Genomic DNA, 16402 nt, shown 5'->3' with positions numbered 1-16402 from the left:
TAATTTAAACGAACACTCACCTTTGGTTGGTATGTATCACTTCTTTCGCATACCACTCTTACAAATGTTTGTCTTCTATCCAAACCATTGTCGAACATTCTAATTACAACGCCAAACCCCAATTTTCTGACCTCCCTATGTATCCATTGTAGCATATGCTCACAAACAAAAAACACTTCTTTATTTATAAATTGTGCGCAAATATCTACCTCTACAATGGTCAGTCGAGCACCTAGTTTAACATCATCATTCGCTTCATCCGATTGAACATTATCATTCACTTCATCCGGTTTAACATCATGTTTCACTTCGATCAATTTAACATTCACACTCACAATAACTTTGAGAAACATGTCCGAGTACACCATATCTATTGACACCAATAATAGAAAAACAATGTTACATTTCAAACTATCAGGACAATTGGGAGATGCACACCCGAAACTCACCTAACTTCGTCTAGAAATGCATCTTCAGACTCAACGTTCATTTCTCAGCAGAAAACTAAGATTAATACAAGGAATGAGGGATTAAATAAATGATATTTACATGCACCTCCAACTTGTTTTGTTTCATTTTAAGTGATGAAATACAAAAATGATGTTTTGGTGATTAAAAGTTGATTAAGAATGGGATAAAAAAATTTAAGAGCTTTGCAATGGTTTCTTATTTTAGCATGAAGAAGAAACTCACGCAAGGTTGTATTTTATCAACTTTTCCATTGAACATTTTTAGAGATGCATCCTAAAAAAAAAATTACTGAATTATTATTTAAATCACTTCTATGAATAACAAACTCAAATATTTCCAGGGGATATATCAAAAATATATCTCCGGATACACCCAAATCTGATACGGAGATTTAACTCAAAACATAAAAGATGAACGTGATTTTGAATGCGTAGATACTTAAGGGCATTTTTAAATTTTCAAAGGTGTGAGAGACACCACCAAAGATGAAAAGAGTATAGCCCCTAACTTATCAATGTGGTGTTGTCAATATCACTCGTTGAGATTTGAGACCATTCATAAATCTATGTTCACAACATGACTTGCACACATCACATCACATATGGTATAAAAAAACAAGATAATACTAATTTCAACTATTAGTGTTAATTAACTTAACCAACATTAAGAATGCAAACTATGTTATGTACCCACGTGAAGCATTAACCAAAAAAACTTTTACCCAGTAAAATAGTTTTTTTCTTTGTATTTTTGTATTTCTGCCTCAGCTGTAAACAAGTTTGGTTCAATATCACAGACCTGCCATTAAACACAACACATTTGTTTTCAAAAACAACAAAAACAGATCTAGGAAAGAAAGAGACAACACTCACTCACTATTGAACAACCAAATGACAACTAAGAATAGCTAGAAATCTTTGCACACATCAAACATTATTACGAAATACAAAATAATTTAGATATTATATATATCTTCAAGCAAACAAGGTAGTCATCCTAACTGGGACATTCCAGTCTATTAATACATAAAACGTAAGTTAAGAAAAAGGTGGGAACCATGAAATGCAAATTTGACAATTAGAATTCACAATAATTCCAAGAAAAACAAAGCATCAACCACCTTAATGCTTCAAGGAGATCTAGAGTATGTTAGACGAACGAACACCCACATAGACTCCAACTTCTTCAACTGCGTAGGAATGAAGAAAATGAAGAAGAGGAGAGAATTACAGATTGGAGAAATGGTTGTCAAATTTTTAGACCAACCTAGCAAATCACAATATCGAACAGGCCTTTTGTGCTTTACTCTTCTTTTTCTTTTGCTTAGGTGGTTGAAGGACAACTCTTATGGCTGCATCAAACACTGCTTTCACATTCTGCAGTAAAGACCATACATGAATTTAAAACGTAGTAATTAAATTAACCGTCGTGTACAAGAATAGATTCGATTATGTACCTGCTGTGATTTCGAACTGCATTCAATATAAGCAGGTGCATTGATCAGCTTCCTAAGCTCTTCTCCCTTCAAGAAGATATGCAAGTTTTAGATTTGATTTCCTAAAGCAATTAAAGAAACACCAGAAGCATAATATTCACCTGAGCAGTGGTAATGGGCACAGCACCAGGATGGTCAACAAAGAACTGCTTGTCATCCCGAAGATCTGTCTCATTTCGAATCACAAGATGGTAAAGAAATAATTCTTATTTGACAAAACACATAATAGAATATGCACATCACGAAGACTGTTGACACAATTATTTATCCCCTAAATAGAACAAACAATGCAGTGGAAGTTATTTACATGTGATTCAAAAGTATCGAATCTACTCGTGCACACAGCACCAATAAAAAAACTGAACTGTGAATTACAATTCTGAGTGCAAGGCATTAAATCTTGCACAGGATTAATGTCAAATACTAATACACTTCTGATGAGAACAATGCGGTAGTCCAAACAAAATTCCAAATTAACAACTTTCAAATTGTGCTATTGCATTTGACAAAAAACTTCCTACTTTCTAAACGCAAGCACATAGTCAAGCTTGATAGCTAACTCTAGCATTGTACTAGACTGCCAAATCTTTCCATCTGGTGTCTTTATATGAGACAAAAGAAAACAGAAATCATCGAATATACATATTGTTCAACATCTAAACCTTAAATAAGAACGGCCATGTGTAAACTGTACTAATTAACAAGTATTAGCAGCAAATGTCAATTTAGGAAAATCCCCACCATACTAAACATCTTGGTAAATAGATACAAGAAAGAAGAAGAATATCCAACAAAAAGCATGAGCTTAGAATAAATTGGAAGAAGCATTGGAAGAATAAATTGAAATGAAAGCTTAGAAGAGAAGAAAAAAAGGCACAAGATGAAGCAATAAAACAATTCTTCACCCCTTTAGCAAAATAAAGGCCTTTACCAGAATAAAGGAGTTTCTCTTTAGTATTACCGTTCCTCGGTTATAATATCAACATAAAAAGAATTATGAAACAAGTATCTCGTGACAACACATAATTTGCAAGTATCTGAAAGCAGCATTCATGGATCATGGAATCCATAGAATTAAGAACATACGATTTCATAGCACAAATAGTGATTGATATAAATTAATACGCTACAAGGAAGCAACTGACTAATGCATGATATTACAGTATCAGATGTTACATTAGGAAGAAATAAACTTACCAAGCTTAGTGCCAACCAGTATAATGGGAACACCAGGTGCATAATGCTTTAACTCTGGAATCCACTGGAAAGGAAACAGCACATATGAAATTTATCATCTTGTGACTAATTTAAACAGTATACCTTCATTCCAGTTTATAAAGAAACCTCACATTCGTATAAAGCACATATGAAATTTATCATCAATTTATAATTAAAATAAACAGTATACCAGTCAATCTAGTTTATAGAATTAACTCACATTCTTAAAATAGGAAATCTGCAAAAGCGCATTTTTAAATTCACGGGACGCTAGGAGCATAAACTCTGAAACACAGTGGGATAAGTACCTTTTTGGAAACATTTTCATAACTGGCCTTGCTAATGAGGGAGAAAGCCAGAATGAAAACATCGGCACCACGATAACTCAAAGGTCTTAATCTGTTATAATCCTCTTGTCCTGTTTCACAAAATAAAAGAATAAGGGTGTGTTTGATTTAGTTTTTAAAAACAGTTTTTTTGTTTTCAAAATTTATAAAATTAAAAATTTGTTTGATTACAATGTTTTAGAAAACTGTTTTTAAAAACTCTTTCATTTTTATTGTTTTTAAAAGTGAAAAACAAAAACAGGTTTAACATGTTTTTCATTTTTAATTTTGGATTTCTGGATTTCTGTTTTCATTTGAGTTATCATTTTTTATTTTCTCATTTTTAAAACTGTTTTTAAAAATAATTTACCAAACAAATATTTCTATTTTTTCATTTTTAAAACAGTTTTGAAAAGTCATGTTACCAAATAAATTTTTTAATAGTTCTCTTCTTAAAAGTACTTTTTCAAAACAATTTTATAAAACATATTTTAAAAAATGAAAAGCAAAACTGATTCAAACGGACCCTAAAAATCTAGAAAGCACTCTCTACATTGTATGCTTCAAAAGAAAGAAAAAAAAAAAGGTAATTATTATAACAATACCTGCAGTATCCCACAATCCCAGATTAACAGTGCTTCCATTCACAACCACATTTGCACTGAAATTGTCGAAGACAGTTGGCACGTAATCCTGTTTCCAGACAAAGTGAAGAGATGCAAAAATAATAATCATCTATCTTTTTCAATAGGCACACATACATGATAATAAGGCATTGGAGCACTATCCAGAATCTAATTATACACCATTTCATGCACAAAAATGAAGAATTATAACTAAATAACAAAATATTAACAATAGAAAAAAGGGAAGATTACAAAACTACATGCAGATGAATGAAATCAAGGTACAACAAACATTGATTTCTTCATCTGTGATCACAAAAACTTGAAAGAAAACAAATTACAAAAAATGTTTTCTTTCCCAAGCAGACCTACCAAATTAATTGAGCCAATTGTTACATCTCAAAATCTCATTTTCTTAAAAAAGAACAGAAAATGAAAACCAACAACAACTCCAATTTCCTCAAACATCATTAACCATATGTCAACATTTGTGAATAAATTTCTCAAAGATACCATTCAACACAGAAAAATAAATCCAAATTACTGAAAAATAACAAACAAAAAAAAAGGAAAGAAATAGCTCACAGTAGGGAAGGTATTGCTTGTGTAGGAAATTAGCAAACATGTTTTACCCACAGCTCCATCCCCAACAGTAACACACTTGATGAACCTAGAAGCGCTCATCTTCTCCTTAATTTCACCTCAATCTCCAATGAAAAACGAAAACCCTAGCCAGATCTTCCACCTTAGGACCCCAATCACTCTCACCCACACACCCTCCCTACTTCTCCTCCTCCAGTTATTGCCAATTCCCCCTTCAATTACGCATCTGTACGATGTAAAACGAAAATCCACAAACTTCCATGAATGAAAAAAAGGGAAAGAAAAAATTTTTAAAAAAAATGAAAAAGGGAAAATGCAGAGAGAAAAATGGAAACCCTAACCCTTTTGGAGGAGATGGAAATTATGAGTGAGAAAATGGGAATTGTCGCGCATGGAGATGAAAGAGAGAGAGAGACAGGAAGCCTTGTAGCCCGGGAAATTTTGCCGTTGAAGCGTTCGTTAACCAAACCAATCTCTGCCAACAAACTCGTACCTTTGTGTTCTTACTATTATTGATTGTTTTTTTCCTTGTGTTTTTTTTTTGTCTGTGAGTGTATTTTTTGGGGAAATTTTACAGTACGTGTCAATTGCAATGAGGTCCTGTTTCAACTCAAAAATATTCGGATCCTGATTCAATTACAATCACAAAATGATTTTTTTATAAATATGTTTGATTGTCAACTTATCTATTATTTATAGATATTTATAAATATTGTTTTTGTTTGAAGTGTTTTTTTTTACATATTTTGATGTCAAGTAAAAGTATTATGTATTTAGAATTTTTTTTAAAATAATAATCTTTTTTAAATTATATACAAAAAATAACTAATATTTTAATTTATTTATCAAACTAATTATATTTCAGACATAAGATAAATGGAGTAGCCACAGTGGTTATCGCATGCATTGCTTTATTACACAAAGACGTCATTAGGTTTGACGCATGCATGTATGTGATCTCATTGTAAATGGTGCATGCATGCATCCAATAAGTACATGTGCCACAAACAATGACCACTATTTTGTTTGTGAATTCTATAAATATTGCATCCCCTCCCCGTCATTTTTCATGTATCTTCTTATTATCTCCTTCTATTTTTCTATCATTTTTCTTCAAAGTGTCTTCATATATGTGTTCTTATACTCACAAGAGAAATGTCGATTTATTCGGCAGTAAAGCCTCCGATGAAAATTCGACTCTGGAATATAGAGACGTCCGAGCATTTTAATAGGAGTTGTTAGATATTTCGGTAAGATTAAATGGATTCAGGTTTGAATCGTGAATGAAGTCATTTTTCTTAAAAGTATTTCAAGCACTCTCTTTGTTGTCTTAGAGTTGGAAAACAAGAATACTCAAGATAATTCAGCCTCTTAATCGAGTCTGCACAAGACTAGTGAAGAACTCGAATGCAAGGAAGTGTGTCTGGAATATTGAAGAGGATTGTACGATTTTGAGTGAGTAATTTTTGAATTCAAAATCATGTATTAATAGGTCATGCATGTGTTGTTTCATAAGTTTGCAACTCTTGATGAAACAACACATTTTCAGCACATGTTATAATAATACAATGCACTACTTCATGAAGTGTTGTATATTTTGAATTCGAAATTCAAACTGTAAGTAACGACCAAAATCCTAGAGCAATAATTAAAACTAATTCGTAGTATGTCGGTCGAAGGCCGGCCGCTAGAGCGCCGCCTCATTAACGTCGCGAATAGCCTGATTGCTCAGATGCGCCGCCTCCTTTGATGAGATTAATGTTTCAAGGTCTTTATAAATGCTTTTAAAGTTAGCTCCACTTTTTATGTGAGACTATTTGCAATGCATTTATTATCATTAACTCAATTGCTCATTTTTGTCATATTGGAACACACCAATGCCAGTTATTGTTCATAATTTCCAACAATCCCCACTTGTGTCTAATAATGACAAAACTAATTCCAGAAAATGAGATATAAATAGTGTTAATACAGTTAGGTATTTTTCAATTTAAAACTTAACCTTAGTGAGGATAACACAAGGTTTAATCAGAATATTAGATAGCAGTACTTTTAAACCATTAATCCATATGATTAAACTGACGTTACCTTACACACACTCTTTAAAGGTTCTTCCTCTACATATCTCGCTTAGAACTTATTTATGGTCCTATGTTATCCTGTTTCATGAATTTTTCATGAGAGAAACTCTAACTCTCACTTTGAGATGACACCATCTCAAAATTCACATAGGTGAAGTTCATGTTGTATCCTTTTCCATGAGATACTTTTCCTCAGTTATGAACTTCATTAAGAGGTTTTGAAAACCTCAACCATCTATTTAAAATAGTCAACATTATTACCCAATACCTGACTTATATTCAAATCAACGACTTATTGTTACCCATTGAATCTTGAAGTTAATGTTTTGTTAACATAAGATTGGGTTGTCGTTGTTGTTGGAACTCTTATTCAAGGAGTTTCAACCTCATGCCTTTCGAGGTTGTTTTTACTAAGTCTTTGGCCAGTGGCTTAGTAAATGGATCGACCAAATTATAGCTTGTTTGTATATAGGTGAGTGAAATGATTACACCCTTAATCAATTTTCTCACAAACGAATGTCTAAGTCTTATATGCCTAGACTTTCCATTATACACTTTGCTGAATGCTCTTGCTAAAGTGGCTTGGCTATCGCAGTGGTTCATCACCTTTAAAACATTGTCTTTAGCCAATGGAACTTCCAATAGAAGATCCCTCAACCATTATGTTTCTTGATCAGCGGAAGCGAGAGCCACGAACTCTGATTCCATGGTCGAAAGAGTAATGCATGTTTGTTTCTTTCTTTTCCAAGAAATTACTCCTCCAACTAGTGTAAATATCCACCCAATTTTAGATTGATGATCTCCAATGTTAGATACCCAACTCACATCGGTATATCCTTCTAGTATGGCAGGGAACCTACCATAATGAAGGCCAAGATCTTTGATTTTCAGTAGATAGCCAAAAATCCTCGTGATTTCCTTCCAATGTTCTTTACTTGGATTAATAGTAAATCTACTCATTTTACTAACTCCAAATGATATATCGGGTCGGGTACATTGCATTAGTACATAAGCCACCCTATTGCACTTGCATATTTCAATTGAGCTACTGCTCCTCCATTGTTCTTTTGAAGTTTGACGACATGATTAAATGGAGTGGTTATTTCCTTAAATTTTAGGTGTTTGAATTTATCAAGCAATTTCTCAATATAGTGTGTTTGACTAAGTTCATAACCCCCACTATTTCGCTTAACTTTGATCCCTAAAATTATGTCAACAAGTCCAAGATCTTTCATCTTGAAAGTTGAAGTTAGAAACCTCTTTGTCTCTAAAATTCCATTCAAATCATTGCTAATTATTAGCATGTCATCAACATAGAGACAAAGAAATGTTACACTATTTTTGCATACCTTTGTTTATAAACACTTGTCACAAGAATTAAGAATAAATCCATTTGAGAGTATCACATAATCAAATTTTTGATGCCATTATTTTGGTGCTTGTTTTAAGCCATATAAGGATTTGACAAGCTTACATACCTTTAGTTCATTTCCAGGAAGCACGTAGCCTTCTGATTGTTCCATGTAGATTTCCTCATCAAGATCTCCATTTAGGAATGTTATTTTAACATCCATCTTATGAACTATAAGGTCATTTAAAGAGGCTAATGTAAGCAACAATCTAATTGTGGTTGTCCTTGCTACTGGTGCATATGTGTCAAAGTAATATATACCTTCCTTTTGTCTAAATCCTTTTGCCATTAATCTGGCCTTATAAGTGTTTAAGGTACCATCACTATGATATTTCATTTTAAACACCCAATTGCATCTAATGGGCCTTGATCCCTTTGGTAAGTCAACAAGTTCCCAAGTGTGGTTTGAAACAATTGAATCCATTTCATGTTGGATAGCGACTTTCCAAAAAGAGGAGTCCCTTGAAGTTATTGCTTCCTTGTAAGTTTTAGGATCATCCTCTAATTCAAGAATGACTGGAATACTTTGAACGAAATTCTTACAATTTCCTTTAACTAGATAAAAGGAAATAAATCGAGGATCAATTTTGTCTGGTCCTAGATTCTTTGTTTTTCGGGCTCTCTTGCTTATCCTAGGCTCGAGTTGTGATTTGATGATTCGAAAAGTGCCTTCAGGTTGTATTTCTACAATCCGAGAGGAATCTTTTTCACAAGATTATTTATTTGCGGCCGACTCTGATTCTTTATCATTGTGATATGGTTTTCAAAGAATTTTACATCCCAAGATTCTACAATTACATTATACTCTAAATTTAAAAGTCTATATGCTTTACTATTTTGTGCATATCTTATAAAAGCACATCTTATCCCTCGAAGACCCAACTTGGTTCTTTTAAGATCTATGTTTTTGTAGTAAGCCACACACCACCACACTTTAAAGTAACTGGTATTTGGTGCTCTGTCTTTCCATTCCTCATATGGAGAAATATTGGTTTTCTTTAAAGGAATTATATTAATTATGTGGCAAGCGGATAGTAAGTCCCCACCCCACAAATTGAGGGGTAATTCAGAATGCATCAACACGACATTCATCATCTCTTGATATGTTCGATTCTTTCTTTCGGTCATGCCATTTTGTTGCGGTGTGCGAGGTGCCGAACATTCATGTATTATGCTGTGTTCTTCATAAAATGCATCAAATTCATTAGAAAAGTATTCATCGTCTCTATCACTCCTAAAGACTTTTATACTTCTAGTTAATTAATTTTTCGCTTCTGTTTATAAATCTCAAAGGCATTAAAAGCATCATCTTTATGCTTTAAGAGATATACATGTGTGTATCTAAAATAATCATTGATGAATGTAATAAAATATCTATTTCCCTCACGGGTTGACATGCCATTAAATTAGCACAAATTTGAATGTACAAGATCAAGTAAATTTGTATTTCTTTTAGCATTTTTGAAAGGTTTATTAATCATCTTTGATTTAACACATAATTCACATTTTGTGAAATCATTTATATTACATGAAATCAATCCATATTTAATTAGTCTCTTCATAAAACTAATACCGGAATATGCTAATCTATTGTACCATAAAGAAACAGATTCAAGCATATAAGCAGAATTAGAAATATCATTAATAATATTATCCGTAGTACATAGTTTGATCATTCCCTCAACAGAATATCCTTTTCCAACAAATACACCATTAAGGGTCAATATAAGTTTGCCCGATTCATAAACAAATTTAATACCCAGTTTTCCCAATAAATCCCCACTAACAAGATTCATATTCATGCCGGGAACATGAAACACATTGACAAGAGTGACTTTCTTTCCGAAAGTGAAGTTAAGTTTGACCGATCTGGTTCCAACAACTTTAGATCGTACTTCATTTCCCATATGTACTTCTTGTTCATCATTTGCCTTAAATAAGTTTTGAATGCATCCCTGTCATAAGAGACATGCACCGTAGCACATGTATCATACCACCAACCTTGAACTTTGCCTCTGATTGCCATAATTTCGCTCACTGTAGCAATCATGTCATCATTTGCATGAACTGCATTGATCTCATTTTTTGACTTGTTGTGCCTGCAATCTCGAGCATAATGTCTAGGTTTTCCACAAACAAAACATCCACTTTTCGAACCCTTTTGACCGTCAGAATTATTGAACTTGTTATGTTCCTTTTTTGGTCCAAGATGACTCTTCATGCCATCATGTTTCTTCTTTCCTTTGGTGGTCACGACATTGGCTTTAGAAAGACCCGTAAATTATTATTTCTCCCTCTCCTTCAATTCCTCCTCGATTCAAAGATGTTTCTAGATTTTCTCCAAAGAAAAGTCCTCAAAACTGTGCAACAATTTCTTTCTGTAGCCTTTCCACGAAGGTGGTAATTTTGCAATGATTGCACCAACTTGAAAAGTCTCAGGGATGTATGTTTTCACCGCTTTTATTTTATTCACGAGGACTTGCAACTCATGAACTTGGATAAGAATGGGCTTGGATTCTATAAATTTAAAATCAAAATATTTAGAAATTAAAAACTTCTTCATACCTTCCTCTTCGCCCTTGAATTTGAACCCAAGTGCTTTCCAGATTTTTCTTACAGACGGATTATCCGTATAGAGGTCGTAGAGACGATCAAACAACGTATTCAAAATATGTACACGACATAGCAGTTCATTCTCTTTATGTTTCTTGCATTCCTTTTTTACTTCTCCAGAGTCATTTTTGGTTGGTTTAAGAATCAATGTTTCTTGCATTCCATTAATTGATATCACAACTAACTGCATACAAACTAAATTCTAACATTTCTAACATAATTAAATCTAATTGTCAAGCTCATTTGCTAATTTCTATTTTTACTAACAATCCAACTCACTATCTCATAACAGTTTCAAACCTCTTATAACTAACTTTCACTTACAATTCTAATTTCACCTAACAAACCAACCAACAGAAGTTAACAAAACCTCACTAAATGATTTAGAATACCTAATAACTAAAGTTAACAGAGTTTTAATAGATTCAATGACTCCTAACAACATTGCTCATAAGAATATAGATGAACTAACTGTGCCCTAACATTTTCCCGATCTTCCCCATTTAGTTACACCTTTAGCTACTATGTATTTAACTCTTCACTCCAATTCATAACCAACAACCATACACACATTATGCACTCACTCTACAATCATACTCCATAAATCACTTTGAATTCTCTCTGAAATTCACTATCTCTTTCTCTATTCCATCCCTCTCAATCACTCCGCTACATCACACGCGATAACAACCTTACAAGTTCAGACACCTATGGACTAAAGAAGGTAAGAAAAAGAAAGAAGAATTGAAACATGGATGAGTTGCAAATTGAAAGATTACCTGAATATCATTGATCTTCCTCCATTTTATTAGCTTCGTCTTCTTCAAATCCTACGACTTCGAGGTCATTTCCGCCTGGTAAGTGAGTCATTTGTTTTCTTCATCAATTCACGTTGATATTGATACCGTCATGTAGAATAAGGGTCGAGGAATCAAAGTCTTAACGTTTTAGGCTTTGATCCCTCCTCTTGAGCATTTAATTTTGGTCTTTAGTTTTTAGGATTCATATTTTCTTGCTTCAATTTGAATTGAAGGATATGAATTAGGGAACACCGATTTGAATTTATGAGAGAGGGGATCGAGTTGAACAGACTGGTGTGTGTTTGGAATTGTTTAGACCTCCGCCGTCGCCGAGGGCAATTTCTGGCACGGCGAGGTTTTGGACTCAGGTGAGTGGTGAAGGAGACTCATGGGCGTGAGAAGGAGGGAATATTGGAATGTTTCTCATCTGATCCCTTTCCCATTTCTCTTAGTTTAGAGCTTTGGGCTCAAGGCCATCAGATCCACAACACTGCTAAAACACCCTTTGTTTTCCTCACTACAATCCCTTACTGAATGCGTTCACCACATAACTCTAGGCCTTATTCTGAATCAAGGCCCGTCACTTTTGCTCAGCATTATTCCATAACTACCTCACCCCCTCCTGAACCAAGGTATATTGGTCTTTGGGATTTCTGCCAAACCCAAACCACTTGCTGATTGCACCACTGGTATACATTGCACCCTGTCTCTTTTTTTCTATTTTTTGCCTTTTTACTCTTATTTTTTGTTTTATTATTTTTAATAGTTTTTTTTTTACTTTTAATCCATTTAATACATTTAGCTAATTCATTGTTAATATTTTTTGCATTTTATTTTGGTACAAAAACACTTTGAAAAATTATGTTAGTGCTTAGAATTTAATTAGGCTTTAATTATTTTTACCATTTAATCCACACTTTGAAAATTAAATAAAAATGATCACACACTTAGATTTTCATTAGAATTTAGGTAATCATTAGCTTTAAAACAATTTTCAATTTAAATCTTTTTAGAAAATAATACACATGTTTATATCAAATTTAGATTAGATTTTAGAATTAATATGCTTGTTAATATTGTCATGAATTGGATCATGTAATAAAAATCCTTGCGCTTGTATCCTCTAATCTTATCCCTAATTGATTGATTGATCAAATTTATCTTTGATCTAGTCCTTTGACATATGTCTGATTCCTCAATCCAGTCAAGTGACCATAAATCTTTTGATCACTTGATGGGATTACATTCATGCACTTGCACCATACTGGATCTCGAATTCGAGACATCATCATGCAATACATCAAGACTGGATTAATGCTTCATCATTCAAGTACAACAAAAGACTCATCTTTAACACTTGTCAGTTGTGATGTGAACTGTACGCCATGAGCCTTAAGTAACATAGAAGGGATGAGAGGGAGTATTCATATCCTCATTCTGAATATCTTGGGATACGGGATGCCTAACCCAGTTGTTTAGAGTATTCACCTCCACTCATAGACTTTAATGCAATTCAAATCGAATAGCTGTTAAGTCTTTTTTTCCACAAACAACATCTCAACATTGCAACAATCTTCATAAAAAATACACTTCCTCTTTGGACCAAACACTACACTATTTGACATCCATACATTCTTTGGGTTAATAACCTCATGGTTAAGCACCCATATATGAACCAATACCTTCATGCATTTTCCTGTGGGGTCTCATACTCTAGCAACCATCATACATTCCATGTGAATCCTAATGCTTTGGAAACCTTCATATCATTTTCTTGTGGAGCATCATGATCTGGAAAACCCCTTTTATTTTATTTTTGCCTTGTGTAATCTCATACTCTAGCAACTTTCATGCATTTCCCTGTGGAGCTCCATGCTCTGGCAACTTTTATGCATTGCCCTATAGAGCGTCATGCTCTGGAAATCTCATGCATTTCCCTGTGGAGCCTCATGCTCTGTAAACCTTCATATCATTGCCCTGTGGAGCCTCATGCTCTAGCAACCCCCTTCTTGTAGGTCTTGATCCTTGGATCCAGACAAAATCCTATAATTTTGCATTAGCCACACCATCTATTGATCGACACCACACACACTTTGATTCAGATACACCTACCCTATGGATTCAAACAACACAATCTTGGTTCAAATGATACTTTCACATAAACAACTCCTTTATCATTTCACAACACTTTCCTCATTTTCATACTCTTCTTCTTCTACTTCAAACTCTTTTACACTTCAAGCAGATTCTTTTACACTTCAAGAAAACTCTTTTGCACTTCAAGCATTTTCTTTTTTTATTCAATCAACTCTTTCTTTTTCTTCTATCACACAAATCTTTTTCAAAACAATTTTCTTTCTTTTTCAAAAAAAAATTGTTATAATTCGTTCCTTAGCTGTTAGATAAAAGCTTAGAGCATTCGAACAAGGATTAGAATCAGCTAACGTCTAAACACTTTTAGGATACAATTATAACTATTTCCTAAAAACAATCAACAAATCCTTATTTTCTACCACATACTATACAACTCTGGTTTTCTCATTTCACTATGAGAGTACGTAGGCACGAGGGTTCAAATCCTTGACGAGAACACTAATTAAAAACTTATTTTTTTCCCTGTTACCATTTGCAAGTAACCTTTAGATAATAACATTCGTTCGCGCAAAGAACAATCAAAACGGTTCATGTTGAGTATAACAGATGTGAGTGGTGCTGATACATTCCCCTTATATAAACGACTTCTTTACCCTTTATCTTTTCCCCTGAGTTTTATCGATATTTTCCTTTTCCTTTTGGAATAAATAAACTTCGATGACGACTCTGTTAATCTTCAAACGTGCGATACATTTAGTTATTTTTCGCGGCGCGACATCGGTAAAACCTTATTAAGATGGATAAATTTAAGATGGATAAATTAGAAAATCTGTCATGAAAGAATGTATTAGAATGAGGATTATATATAAGGTGAATAATAAAATAAATTTAATTAATGGTTTTCTAAAAAAAATAGAATTTAATTGATATACACTGACAGTGTAATTTTTTTTTACATTGTTAGTTAATGACAATCATTGATTTATTTAAAATGTTTGACTTTTATTTTAACCACTTAAAAAGTTATACAAACAGATGATTGTGATGCATTGACAATATAAAGCTTTTTGCACTGACAGTGCATAACAATTAATCTAAAAAAAAATAACTACCTATTAAATAAATATTGAGACTTTGACCGGCAATGGTACTAAACTGACCTTCAGAAGCTTCGTGACAAAAAAAAAACTATCCTTAAAAAGTTCAATATTGAGACACACTCTTCCAAAGTTTAGATGACTTAAAAAAAAATTAATATGAATAGAGATTAACTCATACAACACCTAAAAAAAACCAATTAGAAACTCTACATTTCTTTAATCATTTCATGATTTATGAATAGAGATATTATTCATTGTATATCATCTTCTACTTATCCATCTTATACATTCTTTCATTCAAATTAATTTGATATCTATTTTTTGATGACAGATTTTTTAAAGAATAGACTTGATTTATAATTTTATATTTTTCTGAGAGGATTTTGATATAATCCTCATTCTCTAGTTTGTATAAGTTGTTTTTTGCTATATATAATCTTATTAAAAAAAACAATTTTTCCATTACTATTGTGTCTTACTTTTATTTTATTATTTTATTGTTGTGTTTCTAATTTGTGATCATATTTTATCCGTAGGTACATACTTGACATTATAAAATGCACTTTTTTAAAGTATATTGTTTAAAAGTACAAATTTCAGGGTATTTACTTTATATTATTTTGGTTTTTCTATCTTTAATATTTGTATTTTTTATAACTTTTGTAGGGGAATTTTACCATAGTAAATTTTTTCATTATTATTGTTATCTTACACTAACGTCTAAATGGACACTTTCGTATTTTTTTATCTGCTTTTTTAATATCCACATGTGTCAAAATATAAATAATGTGTCAAAACATACTTGTTATTTGACATTTTTTTTCAAAGATCTTTTACTTGGAATACGAGTCTTTCCAAAATCAAAAACCAATTGCATACTATAAAAAAAACACAATGAGTAAGGATTAAATTTCAATAAAATTTGATATAATTGTACATAATATTATAAAATAGTAAAACAATGCATATGTGTTTAAAAAAAAAATCTGAAACGCATAGTAAGAGAGAAAATTATATATAAGTGACCAAAAGAGCATAGTAAGAGAGAAAATTATATATAAGTGACCAAAAGAGAATGAAGATTAGAAACTATTTCTCCTTTATTTATCTTGAACAAATCATCAATTATGAATGTGTTTTATCTCGTTGTCATCATCATTGAATTTCAGACTTTATAAACGAATAAACGGACTTAAAATCAATCAAAAAATAAAATTCCTAACACCCAACTTATCTTCTTGACAAAAATAAGTAGAAAATCAATTTAAAATTGAACTTAAAAGTTATTTTCAGACACTATAAATGAATAAATGAACACAAAACTATCTTATGGTTGAAGTTCTATCACTTTCCAAGCAAATTCCCAATTTTTGAAACATACTAATTCATACAAACCATACAAACTTCACCGACTCAAAGAAGCAAACTTATACAAAAAAAACCCTCATTAAGTAACGTTTGAATGCAAAAACAAACATAGTCGTCTTAAAAATCTTCAAATACAATTAACACACACAACATGTATTTGTTATCCAAAAGTCATAAATGAATAAAAACTTGTTCA

General features: G+C 32.4%; 1 protein-coding gene across 3 annotated transcripts; it reads right to left on the bottom strand.

Moving 5' to 3' along the window:
* Nucleotides 1-1375: 1375 nt before the first annotated feature.
* LOC127074721 (rac-like GTP-binding protein RHO1) lies at nt 1376-12032 on the bottom strand. 3 transcript variants are annotated; one of them, XM_051016063.1, is made up of 9 exons: nt 11624-12032; nt 5081-5339; nt 4722-4965; nt 4116-4203; nt 3493-3602; nt 3164-3227; nt 2068-2132; nt 1928-1993; nt 1416-1847 (listed from the first exon to the last, which is right to left on the bottom strand). In XM_051016063.1, exons 3-9 carry the CDS (start codon nt 4818-4820, stop codon nt 1746-1748), a joined length of 594 nt encoding a protein of 197 aa, XP_050872020.1. In that variant the 5' UTR covers nt 4821-4965; nt 5081-5339; nt 11624-12032; the 3' UTR covers nt 1416-1745. The 3 variants fall into 3 exon arrangements, with proteins under 3 accessions (NP_001413770.1, XP_050872020.1, XP_050872019.1); XM_051016062.1 differs by lacking the exon at nt 11624-12032 and having other exon boundaries at nt 1416-1660; nt 1738-1847; nt 5081-5334; NM_001426841.1 differs by lacking the exon at nt 11624-12032 and having other exon boundaries at nt 1376-1847; nt 5081-5386.
* Nucleotides 12033-16402: the final 4370 nt, after the last annotated feature.

The sequence above is a fragment of the Lathyrus oleraceus genome, chromosome 4 (assembly GCF_024323335.1).
Source record: "Lathyrus oleraceus cultivar Zhongwan6 chromosome 4, CAAS_Psat_ZW6_1.0, whole genome shotgun sequence".
NCBI lineage: Eukaryota > Viridiplantae > Streptophyta > Magnoliopsida > Fabales > Fabaceae > Lathyrus > Lathyrus oleraceus.
This window is presented reverse-complemented; position numbering and strand designations above follow the sequence as displayed.

Excerpts from the sequence above, each read along its gene's own strand:
- LOC127074721 (XM_051016063.1), bottom strand. The coding sequence starts at position 4,820 with ATGAGCGCTTCTAGGTTCATCAAGTGTGTTACTGTTGGGGATGGAGCT. Across the intron at positions 4,204-4,721 it reads CAAGCAATACCTTCCCTACT|GATTACGTGCCAACTGTCTT; the intron begins GTGAGCTATTTC and ends GTCTGGAAACAG. Across the intron at positions 1,848-1,927 it reads GCAGTTCGAAATCACAGCAG|AATGTGAAAGCAGTGTTTGA; the intron begins GTACATAATCGA and ends TCTTTACTGCAG.